A 14,847-nucleotide genomic window follows, 5' to 3' on the forward strand; every position below is an offset into this window, starting at 1 on the left:
AGCCCTCATATTGTGTATGGGGAACATTTTTGCAGCTAATCTTAACCTACTAGCTCAGAGTGAACTGGAATTTGTGTTTTTGCTCAGTTACAGACACAATGGCTTCTCTTGAAAAGTTGCCTGAAATAATAGCTATGCTTTAAATCCACTTTTCTCCCTTGAGTGTAACAAATCACCCAGATCCCATGACCTGAAAGAAATGAAGTTTGCCTAAACATTAGCTTGAATATTTTCCTAATCATAAGCTGTGCATGTCTCATTGTGTTATCACTGGAGGCAGATGCAGTATTCTGGGAGGGTGCGCTAGAAGTGAAGAAGAAATATTAGTAGATTTCACCTTATGTGGTTGCCTGGGACCTATCTGGTTTACATTTTACGGCCTTCAATATCCTCCTAAGTGATTTCCATAAGGTTCTTTGAGAAAAATAATTGCCTTCATGATAATTTGAATTTATTATGATCAATGTACATGGACAACTATTTGTTACTTACAAAGCCATCACTGTACTCAGGTAATCCGTTGTATATGGGTAACATGTTGGCAATGAATTTCTATTGGCGCAGAGCTTTTTCACAAAAAAAAAAGTATTTTTAAGACAAGATTCAGACGTCCCTATTAAAACACGTCCACAGCTCTGTGTGCCCATCCGCATAGTAAACAAGCATAGGAGCTGCCTGGTATTGACACAAAATCATTCAAACCAGACTAGTGCAAGGTGTCATTTTTTTTTTCACAATCACAGAGGTCATTATTGGATCAGTATGCTGTCCCTTGAGCCCACGGACAGCACAATGACCAAAATTCTGGACACAACCCTTTTTATGAGATGTAATTTATTATATAATAAACATTTAGTCTATTGCAACTGGTGTCTCAAACTTCTACACCTTCAAATTTATTTTTTTAGCGTTTCAATTTTTTTGGGGGGGCATTATATTGTGTTGAGTGCATAATACTACGTGGGAGACATTATACTATGTAGGGGCATAATACTGTGTGAGGAAACGGGGGCATTATAATATGTGGTGGGACAGTGTGGGCCATTATACTATGTGGAGGGATTGTGGGGGCCATTATACTATGTGCAGGGATTGTGGGGGCCATTATACTATGTGCAGGGATTGTGGGGGCCATTATACTATGTGCAGGAATTGTGGGGGCCATTATACTATGTGCAGGGGTTGTAGGGGCCATTATACTATGTGCAGGGATTGTGGGGACCATTATAATATGTGCAGGGATTGTGGGGGCCATTATACTATGTGCAGAAATTGTGGGGGCCATTATACTATGTGCAGGAATTGTGGGGGCCATTATACTATGTGCAGGGGTTGTAGGGGCCATTATACTATGTGCAGGGATTGTGGGGACCATTATACTATGTGCAGGGATTGTGGGGGCCATTATACTATGTGCAGGGGTTGTGAGGGCCATTATACCATGGGTCATTATACTCTGTGGAGACATAATACTATGTGGGGGCCATTATACTATGTGGAGGGACTGTGGGGGCTATTATACTCTGTGGATACATAATACTATGTGGGGGGGGCATTACCCTATGTGGTGGGACAGTGAGGAAATTATACTGTATGTGGTGGGGGGTGAGCTGTGAGGTCCATCATACTGTGTGTATAAGGCTGCGGGAATTTCTTTATACTGTGTGTAGAGGGCTGTATTGTCTCCTTTATACTGTGTGGGGGACAGTAGGGTCTCCATTATACTGTGTGGAGATGTTGGTCACCCAACACTCGTTTTGCACAACATCCCTAGTCAGGGGGTGGGCAAAATGCTCATTGGGTGGGGTGGGCATTCTAGTTCCCCATCGATGGTCAATATTATGTATTTACACTTGTTTATATCATTCTTTTGCTGATGTCCACTTTTCTACGGTCTCTATTTGATGGTGCTTACGTGTTATCTGATGTATAGTGGTTATCGTTTTTGTTACTGGTACTGAGTATTAATTACTATTATTGAATGCATTATTTGAATTTGGTACAGGAAAGAAATATATCTTGGTACAAATTCTTCAGAATTTGTTGTAGTCTTTGCCTGATGAAGAGACGTATGTAGTTTCGAAAGCTTGCAATTTGTTACCATCTTTTCAGTTAGCCATTAAAAGGTATCAACCACTGAGGACTCTCAATTATAAATATTTTTTTATTTGAATTTATAATTCATTGCTATATTTACTGTTTGCAATTTGTGCGTTGTATCTTCTTGCAATAGTACCTTTCTATGCTTTCAGAATTATATGCATATTTATAGGTCTCAAGTTTTTACACCTATTTTTCTTCTGTGTGGATTCAATTTTTTTTTCATCTTTTTCATATGTTGATTTATTCATATATAATTTTTCAATAAAGATTGTGATTCTTAATCTGGTCAGTTTGCATGCCTTGCTCAAAGGTTAGGGTTAATCTTGTGTATAGTGTCTTATGTAGCTGGGTAACTTTTTTGTGACACTGCAGCATGAACTACATTATCAAAATTTGTAACCCTAGCAAATCCACATAATGTAAAACAACCAAAGAAAAAATAAGCTGGGGCAAGAATGCTCAAATCAATATAAACAAATATTGAAAATGTTTCAAAAAGCATATTGAAGAACAATGTGAACAGACAATACCAAAACACAGACAAAAAATTATTGAAGTTGATGGGTGAGCTAGTGTGGGAAAACCCTTACAAAAATTAACAACATGTAGATACGATCCAGAATCAGTGCTTATATATGTGTACATATATATGTGTATAAATGTTAATCCACAATAAAAAGCAATACATATGTATATATTTAAGCGTCCGTTTCCATAATAGATGACCTGGTAAGTATACTGATCCATAGCTAATAATAATTTTTTATTAAGAGGATATGTGCAAAGACAGAACCCTGTAAATACAAATAAGTGTTTCCCACACACAATTTAATAGTAAAGGTTAAATACCACAATAAATATGAGCTCCCCCACCAAACACCCGACGCGCGTTTCACCAATGCTTCCAGCAACAGTACCACTCTTGTTCATACCACACTAAATCCCAAGATAACCCCTTTACTTGCTTTTTTTATGGAAACGAGGCATATTTTTATCATTAAATGTATATCATAGATCTTCTTACAGTGTTTAGACAAGATTATAAAAACATGGCTGCATTCTACAATAAACATCGCCACCCCTGTTATTCGGTTATGTCTGGTCTTGCGACCCATTGAAATAAATGGGGATGGACTATAATATCACCCACAGCCAGTGGTCAAGTGTGCTACAGTTTTTGAAAGAATCCTAATCCTGTACATTCCTGTTATATGACCCTACAATCCAGTTTGACTCTTTCCCAAGCAGTCCTGGTTACTCCATCTCTTCTCAGTGGTGTGCAATCTAGTGCAGAAATGATGTTTTCTTATGGAAGCAAAGGTTAGTTGTGGCTTCAAGCTATTTAAAGTCTGTGCTTCTGTCGAGCAGCCGCCCCACAGTCGTCGTAGGTCCTGTCCTACATACCGTAATTCTTACCTTGGGATTAGTGGGAGAAATGCACACAAGTTCTTATAGATGTATGTGCTGTCCGCTGCCCTTGTTTCTGATATTTTCTAGTGTTGGTACTTATCGCTGGCTTTAGACTGCTTAATAAAGCCGCTGTCTTCCATATTGGTTACCTGCCTGTCTGCATTTGCTTCAAACAACATTTTCTAATGCACACACCATCATTAAATTTTAAAAGCTGAAGAGGATACAGGAGCATTGATGCATACAATAGCATTGCCTAAAGCCAAGATTATCAGCTGGAGACGTGGTTCATAACTGGAGACGTGGTTCATGGCCAAGAGGTGAGGCCCGATATTGGCTGGCTCTCTGTTGGTTTTTCAGCAGCCCGCAGTGGTTTAGGGGAAGCAGTGTTTGAATAAAAGGCTTTTAACCCGTATCTGCTCAGAGGCATTTAAAAATAGAGATGCCATCTTCTCCTAAAAGATTAAGACAATACTTTTCCCTGGGAGGCTTTGCTGCAATATCCCTGATTTGATTTTCATTCCCCACATACAAGTGGTCTCATAGGTTAAGGGTTGACTTTGCATAATCTTCTAATAAAAAGCACAGCTGGATACTGATTTTTTGACATTTTAACACATCAATTTAGAATATTTTTTTTAATGAGAAAATGTGCCTGTTTATTATGAACAAGCGATAGAAATGTTTTCTTAGTGCTTTGTTCACATGCAGCGTTTTTTTGCAGTTTTTTTTTTAATGCAAATTGAAAGCTGCCTTTGTACAGGACCAGCAAAAGATGAGATTTCAGAAATCTCATGTACGGACTTGTTTGTTTTTTTCCTGACTGAAAGCATTTTTATTAAACCTGCAGCCTGTCGATTTTTATTCAGCTTTTTTCACCTATAAAAAGCAATGAAAAAGTGCTGCAAACAAAGTAACAGCGTTTTTTACTGCGCTTTTGAAGCGTTCTTGGTGAATGGTAGTAAGTTAATTAAACATGAACTATAGACAATGAATACATGAAATCCACCCTCAAAAAATGCTGCAAAAATGCCATGAAAAATACAGCAAAAACGTTAAAAAAGAAAATGGGCTCTTTGAATGCAGCGTTTTAACACCACAAGTGTATATCATGAAAAAAATGCAGCAAAGACGCAATATGTGAACATAGCCTTTAGGGCATGTGCACACGTTCCAGATTCTCTGCGGATCCGCAGCATTTTTTTGCGGTGCAGAAACGCTGCAGATCCACAATTGATTTACAGTACAATGTAAATCAATGAGAAAAAAAAAAGCTGTGCACACGTTGCGGAAATGCTGCGGATACAAAGAATTAGCATGTCACTTCTTTTTTGCGGATCTGCAGCGTTTTTGTACCCATTCCATTATAGAAATCCGCAGGGGTAAAAAACGCTGCAAATCCGCAAAAAAAAACGCACAAAAAACGCTGCGGATTCGCACAAAAATGCGACAAATCCTCAGCTGCGTTTTCTGCCAGGAGAGGCAGAATCCGCACCAGAAATTCCGAAGGCTAATCCACTACGTGTGCATATAGCCTTATAATCCTAATAACAGGAAATCTCCCGTAGTGTGCCATGTCCTCAGGTGATCGCACCTAAAAGAAATGTATATATATTTTTTTTGTTGTTTGTTCAATAGTATCAGGCTAGCATTAATTTTTACCGAGTTCTTCTGCACTGATGGTCGGTATGCTAATCCGTAAACAAGGCAATGACATGGCTAGCTTCACATGCAGTCATTTTGTAGCAGTTCTTGAAGATATGGTCCTATGGTGTGCTTGCTGCATATACACCTGGGCTACAAGTGGTGGGTCAGTAGGCTTACGCTCCCCCATGCCACACGCTGCAGCCCTACATTGGTACAGTTATTAACTTTGGAGTATGCAATGTATGTGCCTGTGTGTATGTGTATATAATATATACGTACACACACTGTCCTTTCATCCCACCTCCAATCCTAAAAATCCTTACTAAAGGTTCTTGCAAATCACACTCTTTCTGGCATCTGTGTTCCCATCACAGAGCTCCCAGCATTCTTCCCCCCCAGAGACAGAAAGGGGTCCCTGTGTAAGAACGGTACTTGGGCCCTTTGTAGTCCAATGGTTGTGTTTATGTCAGAGGCGATTGCTGCTTTGGAGGTGTTAGTGGATCCCCTTACCCCTTTGTGCTCCAGTGCTGCTGCACCAATGATATGTTTGCCCCAAAGTCAGTTTATTTTTACTCCTGGCTATAATTCCTCTTTAACATTAGGTAGGATTGTTCACTTTTGACTGTGGGATTTCAGGCTGCACAATGGCAGACTCCTGTGCACCTAAGAAAACGTCTTTCTCCAGTTTAGACACTTGACTTTCCTCTTGGAAACAGGGATGTAATGTGTTAAGCAGGTTAGCAGAGGACACAGGAGGAAGTTCAGGCTGATGGCACATTGCAGACTGTCACATTTCCTATAATATGACACTTTTCATTTAGAAGCTGTCCATAATGCCCTCAGGAAATACTGCACTCACACCAACTTTGTACTTGAACTTTATTGGAGTTTATTATTCCGGGACTTTCCCAGCAATGTTCAGTCCTGGAAACTAAAAAGTAGTTACCGGTATTACTCTGATCATATACTGATGTAATCCTGCAAATTCCACGATGAACCAGAACTGGACCAACCCACAGACAAAGCATTTCAACTTCCTATTCGAATATCCATAATTCAGGCTTTCAGAGGACTCACCCCATGGTGACGTGATGTTACTAGGTCACGTCTATGGGCATATTGGATATAAATTCCCTAAGAGCAATGTTTCAGTATGGAAATGCCACCTTTACAGTTTGTGCATTACATGAGAGGCACCAGGCTACAGAGGCATTTGGGACGCTAAAAGATTTGTCAAGCTGTAAGAGAATATGAATGATAACGCCCAAACTTTTTCTCCACTCATGGTTAGTGGTTGGGTGAAGTCATTTATTGTCAAACTACTGTGTTTTCTCTGTTTAAATCATAGTGGCAACCCAAAACATTAGGAGTTTTTGGGTTGTCATTTACAGGAGCAGGAATTTAACCGAACTGGAGGCTTTTTGCCAAGAAGAGAGGGCAGCTTTACCATCTGAGAAAATAAAGAACCTCATCCACAACTACCAGGAAAGACTTCAAGCTGTCATTGATGTTAGAGGGGGCAATACACGGTATTAAGAAATGGGGTATGTGAACTTTTGATCAGGGTCATTTGGATGTTTTGGGTTGTCATTAGGATTTTAAAAGAGAAAACACAGTAGTTTGACAATAAATGGCTTCACCCAACCACTAACCATGAGGGGAGAAAAAGTTTTAGTGTTACCATTCATATTCTCAGGAAAAAAAGGCCAAGAAAGCAAAAATTCTGCCTGGGTATGTAAACTTTTGAGAACAACTGTATGTAAACTATTATTATAGGCATACAAGTTATAGAATGCTGAGGAAAGTGACCCCTGTGTGTCTCATATGAGATGTCTTGTGGATAAATCATCTTTTATCTCTTTATATAAATGAGCTCTTCCAGTCTGGAGGATGATTCATGGAAGATAACTCTGCCTCCAGAGCTTGTTTTACATAAGGGCAGCACGGTGGCTCAGTGGTTAGCATTGCAGCGCTGGGGTCCTGGGTTCTGATCCCACATTGGACAACATCTGAAAGGGGTTTGTATGTTCTCCCCGTGTCTGTGTGGGTTTCCTCCGGGTTCTCCAGTTTCCTCCCACATTCCAAAGACATACTGATAGGGAATTTAGATTGTGAGCCCCAATGGAGACAGCAATAATAATGTGTACAAAACTGTAAAGCGCTGCAGAATATGTTAGCGCTATATGAAAATAAAGATTATTATTATTATTATATAGGGCAATTACCAGTGTGATGTGTAATGGTTACCAGTGTGATGTCTCCTGATCTCAGTGCAGAGCTGTGTGTGATTATAACACACCTTCAGGTTCCTCCCAGCTTCAGCTTCCATCTCTCAGGCAGACAGGGTGCAATATTGTTTCCGTCTGTTTGTCTCCAGACAATGGCTTTACTGGGAGGAATCACTGCCAGACAGGTATCTGGGACTGGTAACACTGAAACCTTTCTAGAGAATAGCCATCTTTGCAATCCAAGTTGAACCTTTCTGTTCTGGCTGAAAGAGGAGAGTCCTGAGTGGTGGGGGAACCTCTTGTACAATGTCTATAAAACCTAAGTGAGCATCTAAAAGGGGTTGTCTTCTTTCTGCATGGTGCCATTAAATAAATAAAAATACTTACATTCTTCTGTCATATTATGAAATGTTCCGTTCTGGTCTGTTTTCCTACATGAGCTCTGTACCGGTCGCTGTAGGTTTTTCTGCCCAGTCCTCCAGGAACCATTGAGAACAGCTGATTTTTACCAGCATGCAGTACAATTACAATGTAACGTGTGACATCTAACAAATACCGTTTATTTTTTCACTTTGTTTTAGGAAATGGCAAAAATCTTAAACCATCCCCGGGTGTATGCGTTTCTGCACATCCCAGTGCAGTCTGCCTCAGACAGTGTGCTTATGGACATGAAGAGAGAATACTGCGTAGCAGACTTCAAAAGAGTGGTGGACTTCTTGAAAGCGAGGTATGTTTGCTTGTGTGCTGGGCGAGATTAGCAGCGCTTTCTTCCACCACATCTGAAGGGTGACTTATTCCTATCACTGCAGAAGAAACATGAAATGCATCTTCAAGGTTCTTAAATTCCTTGGAACAAAGCATTCATGCGTCTTTTCACATTCTACTGAACGACTTTCATCCCCGGCAGGTATACAATTTACTGCTCAGGAGACGTTCTATTTTATTTCTCCAGCTTGTCTAGGTATAGGCATTAAAAGAGTTAAACTCCCACTCCCACAGATTATGGCTTATCCTGCCACTGGTGACACAGTACTGGTGACCCTGTTCTATGGAGGTGACAGACATTGTCATGTATGAGACACGCCACGTTGTGCACTCTCATGTCTCCGTGCAGTCTACCTCCTCACATCTGCAGCACTTGTTCCTGCATGTCACAGCTGAGCATGTCACAGCACAGTGACGCAGCAGAGCCAAACCATTCTCTCTCTATTATGCATCGCTTTTAGTGAACCTGAATGTATCCATTTGTTTTAATTTTAGGTATTACCTTTAAATGTTTTGTTACTGTTGAAATATAAACTCCCAAAATGAGCATATACTCTGTAGTAAGTACCGTAAATAAAGGGACAGAAAATGTGTTGAAACTGGACACACACAGAAAAAACAGTGATGGGGTAACATGGAAAAAACGTACACTCTGCGAATGGCAACCCAGCCACTCACCTAAATCCAAACAAACTTTTTTGGTTATCCCCCTGCTACCATAAGCCGGTTGTCATCGCTCTGGACCCCGTGTGGTCAAACATAAACTTACTAGCTGACAAAGCAAGCATGGATTGTGGGTATGGAAACCACGACAAGACAGCACTTACTCTGTGAGGGTAGATGGCTGACTCACAGGGAGTGATAAAAATTTTTCAACCATTACAAAAGGTTTGGTTGCCCCTTCATCAGGATAGATTGCGATAATCCTCCTTGCCGCCTTATACAACTCCTCCCAATTCAATCAATGGAAATGTCATACCACTTTATAGCTCCCTCACCCATTTTCTCACCTATTAGTATTACAATCTCCCCAATACATTGATGTTATTCCTAATGTCTTAAAAAAAAAAAAACATCCAGTTGTTAAAAGCAATAATAATGAAATAATGAATAACAATCGTGAGAACTTAATTAATTTGAAGAAAAAATAATAAAACTTATATACTTAGTTATCGCTATTTTGATCTAAAATAGTGTAAATGCCATGATGTTGCAACAAGATGTACTCAATCGTATTAATTTGTCACCTTGTGTGAGCTGACCTCAATATAGATGGGGCTCGGCAAGACATGGGTCCAACTATTCAGACATCTGCCCATGGGCAGCTATATAGATGAAATGCCTAGCCCAAAAATGGGGGCAACTCCCCTGTTTGTACAATATACAAGAAACTATAGAAAAGCAAATGAATTGAGTCAGGGCATACCGTATTTTTCTGATCATAAGACGCACTTTTTTTCCTCCAAATTTGGGAGGAAAGTGTGGGTGCGTCTTATGGTAGGGATGTAGCATGTGGGGAGGGGGGCAGCAGCAAGTGGGATCACACTGTTATCCCACTTCAGGAGGCAGAAAAATGTCCCCACTACGGGGAATCAGCGCTGGGGAAACCATGTGGTCCCGATGATTAAGTGCAGTGAATATTCATTAGCTACTCCCCGCCCACCTATCAGCTGAGCGGTGAGCGGGGAGCAGCAAATGAATACTGCACTTAAGCAGCAACACACATGGTTTCCTCAGCGCTGATTCCTACAGCAGCTGGGGAGATCCGTGTGTCCGGGGGGAGGAGGCAGCAGCGGCAGGGTTCGGGGGAGAGGAGATTGCTGCGTACCTTCCTGGGCTGGAGCTGAGTGCTGTGCAGTGTGCACAAGAAGGACCTGTGATGATGTCAGAAGTGGGCGGGCTGGAGCATCACATGGCAGCACAGAGCCCTCCCTCTTCTTGACATCATCACAGGTCCTTCAGACTCCAACACTAGAATCTGCTGGCTTCCATTACCTGTGCTGTGGAAAGGCAACAAGAGGGAGGGCTCTGTGTGTGCAGCCATGGGATGCTTTTACCTCACCACAGGCTGGCTGCCACAATTAAGAGGTTAGTCTTTCCAAAACACAATAAAGCACTCTGCCACTCCTTTAGTGAACTATAACTCCCAGCATGTCAGGATCTGCAGGACATGCTGGGAGTTATAGTTCTCCCATGGGATTTTAAAGCAGCACTCCAGTGTTATTTTGCAGTGCTGGAGTGGTGCTTTCATTATAAGCCCTGTGCCCCCATTCTTATACTCACCCTCCAGCATCTTCATATAGTACTTCACAGACACCACACTGGTCCCGCAGCTTCCAACATAATAACATACTATTATATATAATAACACCACATATAATAGTATGTTATTTATGTTATTAAATATTTTACCACATTTTTTTGCTTCAAATATTTTATTCCCTATTTTCCACCTCTAAAACCTGGGTGCTCCTTATAGTCCGGTGCGTCTTATAGTCCGAAAAATACGATAAGTTAGTATACGTACAGTGTGTAAGAGCTTGTTCACACTGTTGTCAATTCACAGACAAAACCCAAGAAAAAAACTAAATGAGCTTATACCCTGTATTGTGGAAATAAGTAAGTAGTAATAGTACATGTAAATAACATAGGGAACTTAATTAAAACCAAATATGAATCAAAAAAGCATAAAAATCATCCCACCACAACAAGTTGTACCGCAATCAGGACGGTTCAATCTTGTCTCTTGTGCTAAAACCTTATCTTGTGTCAACCAACTTCAATGTAGATGAGTGCAGAGCAGGACTAGGGCCTGACTATTCAGACACCTGCCCATGGGAAGCTATATAGATGAAATGTCTGGCTCATTAAGGGAGGGGGGTCACACCTCTGTTTGTACAAAGTTCAAGAAACCACAGCAAAGCCAAAGAAATAAGCTGGAGCATTAGTTTGTATACGTGAAATATGTATGAGCATATTCACACTGCAGCCATTTCACAGACAAAACTCAAGTAGAAAACAAAATAAGCTTATATTCTGTAGTAAGTAAATAATAATGGTACATGTAAATAACATAGGGTACTTAGTTAACACTATTTTGATCAAAAAAGCGTGAAAGCTACCCTTCCGCTACAAGGTGAACCCAATCAGGACGGTCCTATCTTGTCTCTTGCATTAAAACCTCATTATGTGTCAACCAACCTCAATATAGATAAGGGTTTTTCTGTGGTTTATGTTTAAATACTAAAAGAACACATTTTTGGGGGGTTAAATAAGCAACATTGGTTGGCAATCCATAAACATGTGTCCCTCAATCTGAATGCATCAGCTAGACCTTAGTGAGGATACATATTGTGCTTAATTCAAAAATCCCTATAGCTGACTACACCATATGATAAATTAAAAGAGAATCACACCTTGTATGAGAACCTATCACCTTCTAACAATTATTTGCTGTCAATATTATCACATTAAGATTTTCCAACATTTTCACTTGAAATAGGAAAGATTGAGGTCCTACTGTGCCAGCATAGAAAGGTCTTAAAACTGTTTATAACCTCTAGCTTTTAAGTTGGTATAATTAGACAGCTTGAGAATAAGAACAAGGTTACAGTTGACTTTCTTTTTCTATCTGATGTCACTCTCCTACTTATGTTACATAGTGTACAGCTTGTTTTCAATGAACTCAACCACCAGAGCTTGGCCCAGTGTGAGCTGTAGTTACATTCCAGGAGAAGAGTTAACTCTTAAGATCCCAGTCAGCTCTCTCCAGTCCATTGATTTCATTAAAGCAGTTAGCTTCTCACCCTTTTACCTCTCACTTCCTGGCCAAGGTTGGTTAGTATTTTGATAGATTACCATAATAAAGGTGGCCTTACACATTAGTTAAAGGGGTATTCCCATCTTCAAGATCCTATCCCAATATATAGTAAGTGTAATAATAATAGCAAATACCTCCAGTTAGAAATGTACTGTGGGTACGGATAGTATTCAGACGCCTTTACATTTTTCACTCTTTGTTTCATTGCAGCCATTTGGTAAATTAAAAAAACGTCATTTTTTTTTCATTAATGTCCACTCTGTACCCTATCTTGACTGAAAAAAACAAGTGTAGACATGTTTGCAAATGTAATAAAAAAGAAAAACTGAAATATCACATAGTCATAAGTATTCTGACTCTTTGCTTAGACACTCATATTTAAGTCACATGCTGTCCATTTCTTTGTGATCCTCCTTGAGATGGTTCTACTCCTTCATTGGAATACTGCTGTGTTTAAACTGATAGGACTTGATTTGGAAAGGCACACACCTGTCTGTGTAAGACCTCACAGCTCACAGTGCATGTCAGAACAAATGAGAATCATTAGGTCAAAGGAACTGGCCAAGGAGCTCAGAGACAGAGTTGTGGTAAGGCACACAGATCTGGCCAAGGTTACAACATAATTTCTGCAGTACTCAAGTTTCCTAAGAGCACAGTGGCCTCCATAATCCTTAAATGGAAGAAGTTTGGGACCACCAGAAGTCTTCTTAGTCCTGGCTGTCTAGCCAAACTGAGCGATCGTGGGAGAAGGGCCTTGGTGAGAGAGGTAAAGAAAAACCCCAAGATCACTGTGTGTGAGCTCCAGAGATGGGAGAAAGTTCCACAAAGTCAACTATCACTACAGCCCTCCCCCAGTCGGGCCTTTATGGCAGAGTGGCCTGACTGAAACCTCTCCTCAGTGCAAAACATATAAAAGCCCGGGTAGAGTTTGCTTAAAAAAAAAAAAAAAAAAAATCATGAAAGACTCCCAGATTATGAGAAATAAGATGTTCTGGTCTGATGAGACGAAGATAGATCTTTTTGGTGATAATTCTAAGCAGTATGTGTGGAGAAATCAGGCACTGCTCATCACCTGCCCAATACAATCCCAACAGTGAAACATGATGGTGGCAGCATCATGCTATGGGGCAGGACGACTAGTTGTCCTTGAATGAAACATGAATTTGGCCAAGTACAGAGATATCCTGGATGAAAACCTCTTCCAGAATGCTCTGGACCTCAGACTTGGCCGCAGGTTCACCTTCCAACAAAACAATGACCCTAAGTACACAGCTATAATAACAAAGGAGTGGCTTCAGAACAACTCTGTGACCATTCTTGACAGGCCCAGCCAGAGCCCTGACCTAAACCCAATTGAGTGTATCTGGAGAGACCTGAAAATGGCTTTCCACAAAGGTTCACCATCCAACCTGACGGAACTGGAGAGGATCTGCAAGAATGAATTGCAGAGGATCCCCAAATCCAGGTGTGAAAAACTTGTTAACTTGAACAGTGTGAAAATGGATCCAGCTCACACACCAGGGTGTTGATAAAAATCTTTCATTCGGCTTTATTTGGAAGAATTATTTTTAAATATACAACATCAATTAGGGTGTCTCAGACAACATTGCAAATATAAAATAGGGGATATGTATTTTTTTATATTTTATATTTTATATAGTATCCACAATCAATGATGGTTTCGGGAGCCATGTGATCTGCTGGTGTAGGTCCACTGTGTTTTATCAAGACCAAAGTCAGCGCAGCCGTCTACCAGGAAATTATAGAGCACTTCATGATTCCCTCGGCCGACAAGCTTTTTGGATATGGAATTTTAATTCTGCAGCAGGACTTGGCACCTGTCCACACTGACAAAAGTACCAATTCCTAGTTTAGAAACAGCAATATCACTATGCTTGATTGGCCAGCAAACTCGTTTGATCTTAACCACATAGAGAATCTATGGGGTATTGTCAAGAGGAAGATGAGACACCAGACCCAACAGTGCAGTTGAGCTGAAGGCTGCTCTCAAAGCAACCTAAGCTTCCATAACACCTCAGCAGTGCCACAGACTGATCTACTCCATGCCACGCCACATTGGTGCAGTAATTGATGCAAAAGGAGCCCCGACCAAGTGTTGAGTGCATTTACTGAACATACATTTCAGTAGGCCAACATTTTGGATGTTAAAATCATTTTTTTTCAAGCTGGTGATATAAAGTATTCTAATTTACTGAGATAATGACTCTTGGGTTTTCATTGGCTGTAAGCCATAATCATCAACATTAACTGAAATAAAAGCTTGAAATACATCACTCTGTTTGTAATGACTATCTAATCTATTAGTTTCACTTTTTGTATTAAAGAACTGAAATAAATTAACTTTTTGATGATATTCTAATTTTGGGAGATGCACCTGTATGCATAGCAAGTCATTATAACATCGCAGTGCAGATGATAATTAGTTTTTTTTCTACATTTTTTGTGTTTTTTTCAAGCGTGTTGAAAGCAGAATCTACCTGCAGAAGATACTATGAGCACTTACCATTAAACCTCTTTAGACGTCCATGCTGATAGTATAGATCAGGAGAAGTGCGGGAGGTTCAAATGTGGCAGCCGCAGTCTAGAGATTGAAACGTGATGATATTACCATCGTATGAAACATCCTAACATTTGTGATTAGCATGTGATACTGCAAGAAGCTGCAGCCACAATCAAGAGCTGTGATGTTTTATGAAAGGAGCTCGGGAGGTTAGCTTGTTATCGGCTGGGTGTACGGATCATTTGTTGTATATACAGAGGCACCCTAACACCCGCCCGTCGGAAGTAAGAGACCTGATCTTATTTAGCACTCACATTACGGCACAATATTTAGCGGTAAACTGCGGCTGTGTT

At 40.4% G+C, this 14,847-nt stretch overlaps 1 protein-coding gene across 3 annotated transcripts in view; it reads left to right on the forward strand.

Annotated features, from left to right (window-relative positions):
• CDKAL1 (CDKAL1 threonylcarbamoyladenosine tRNA methylthiotransferase) overlaps positions 1 to 14,847 on the forward strand; it is a 1,052,012-nt gene that overhangs the window by 639,859 nt on the left and 397,306 nt on the right. For all 3 annotated transcript variants that reach the window (XM_077269963.1, XM_077269960.1, XM_077269961.1), the window contains exon 11: positions 7,970 to 8,115. In XM_077269963.1, the coding sequence (XP_077126078.1) occupies positions 7,970 to 8,115 (146 nt within the window). The remainder of the gene's footprint in view (positions 1 to 7,969; positions 8,116 to 14,847) is intronic.

This window comes from Ranitomeya variabilis, chromosome 6, assembly GCF_051348905.1.
Source record: "Ranitomeya variabilis isolate aRanVar5 chromosome 6, aRanVar5.hap1, whole genome shotgun sequence".
Lineage (NCBI taxonomy): Eukaryota > Metazoa > Chordata > Amphibia > Anura > Dendrobatidae > Ranitomeya > Ranitomeya variabilis.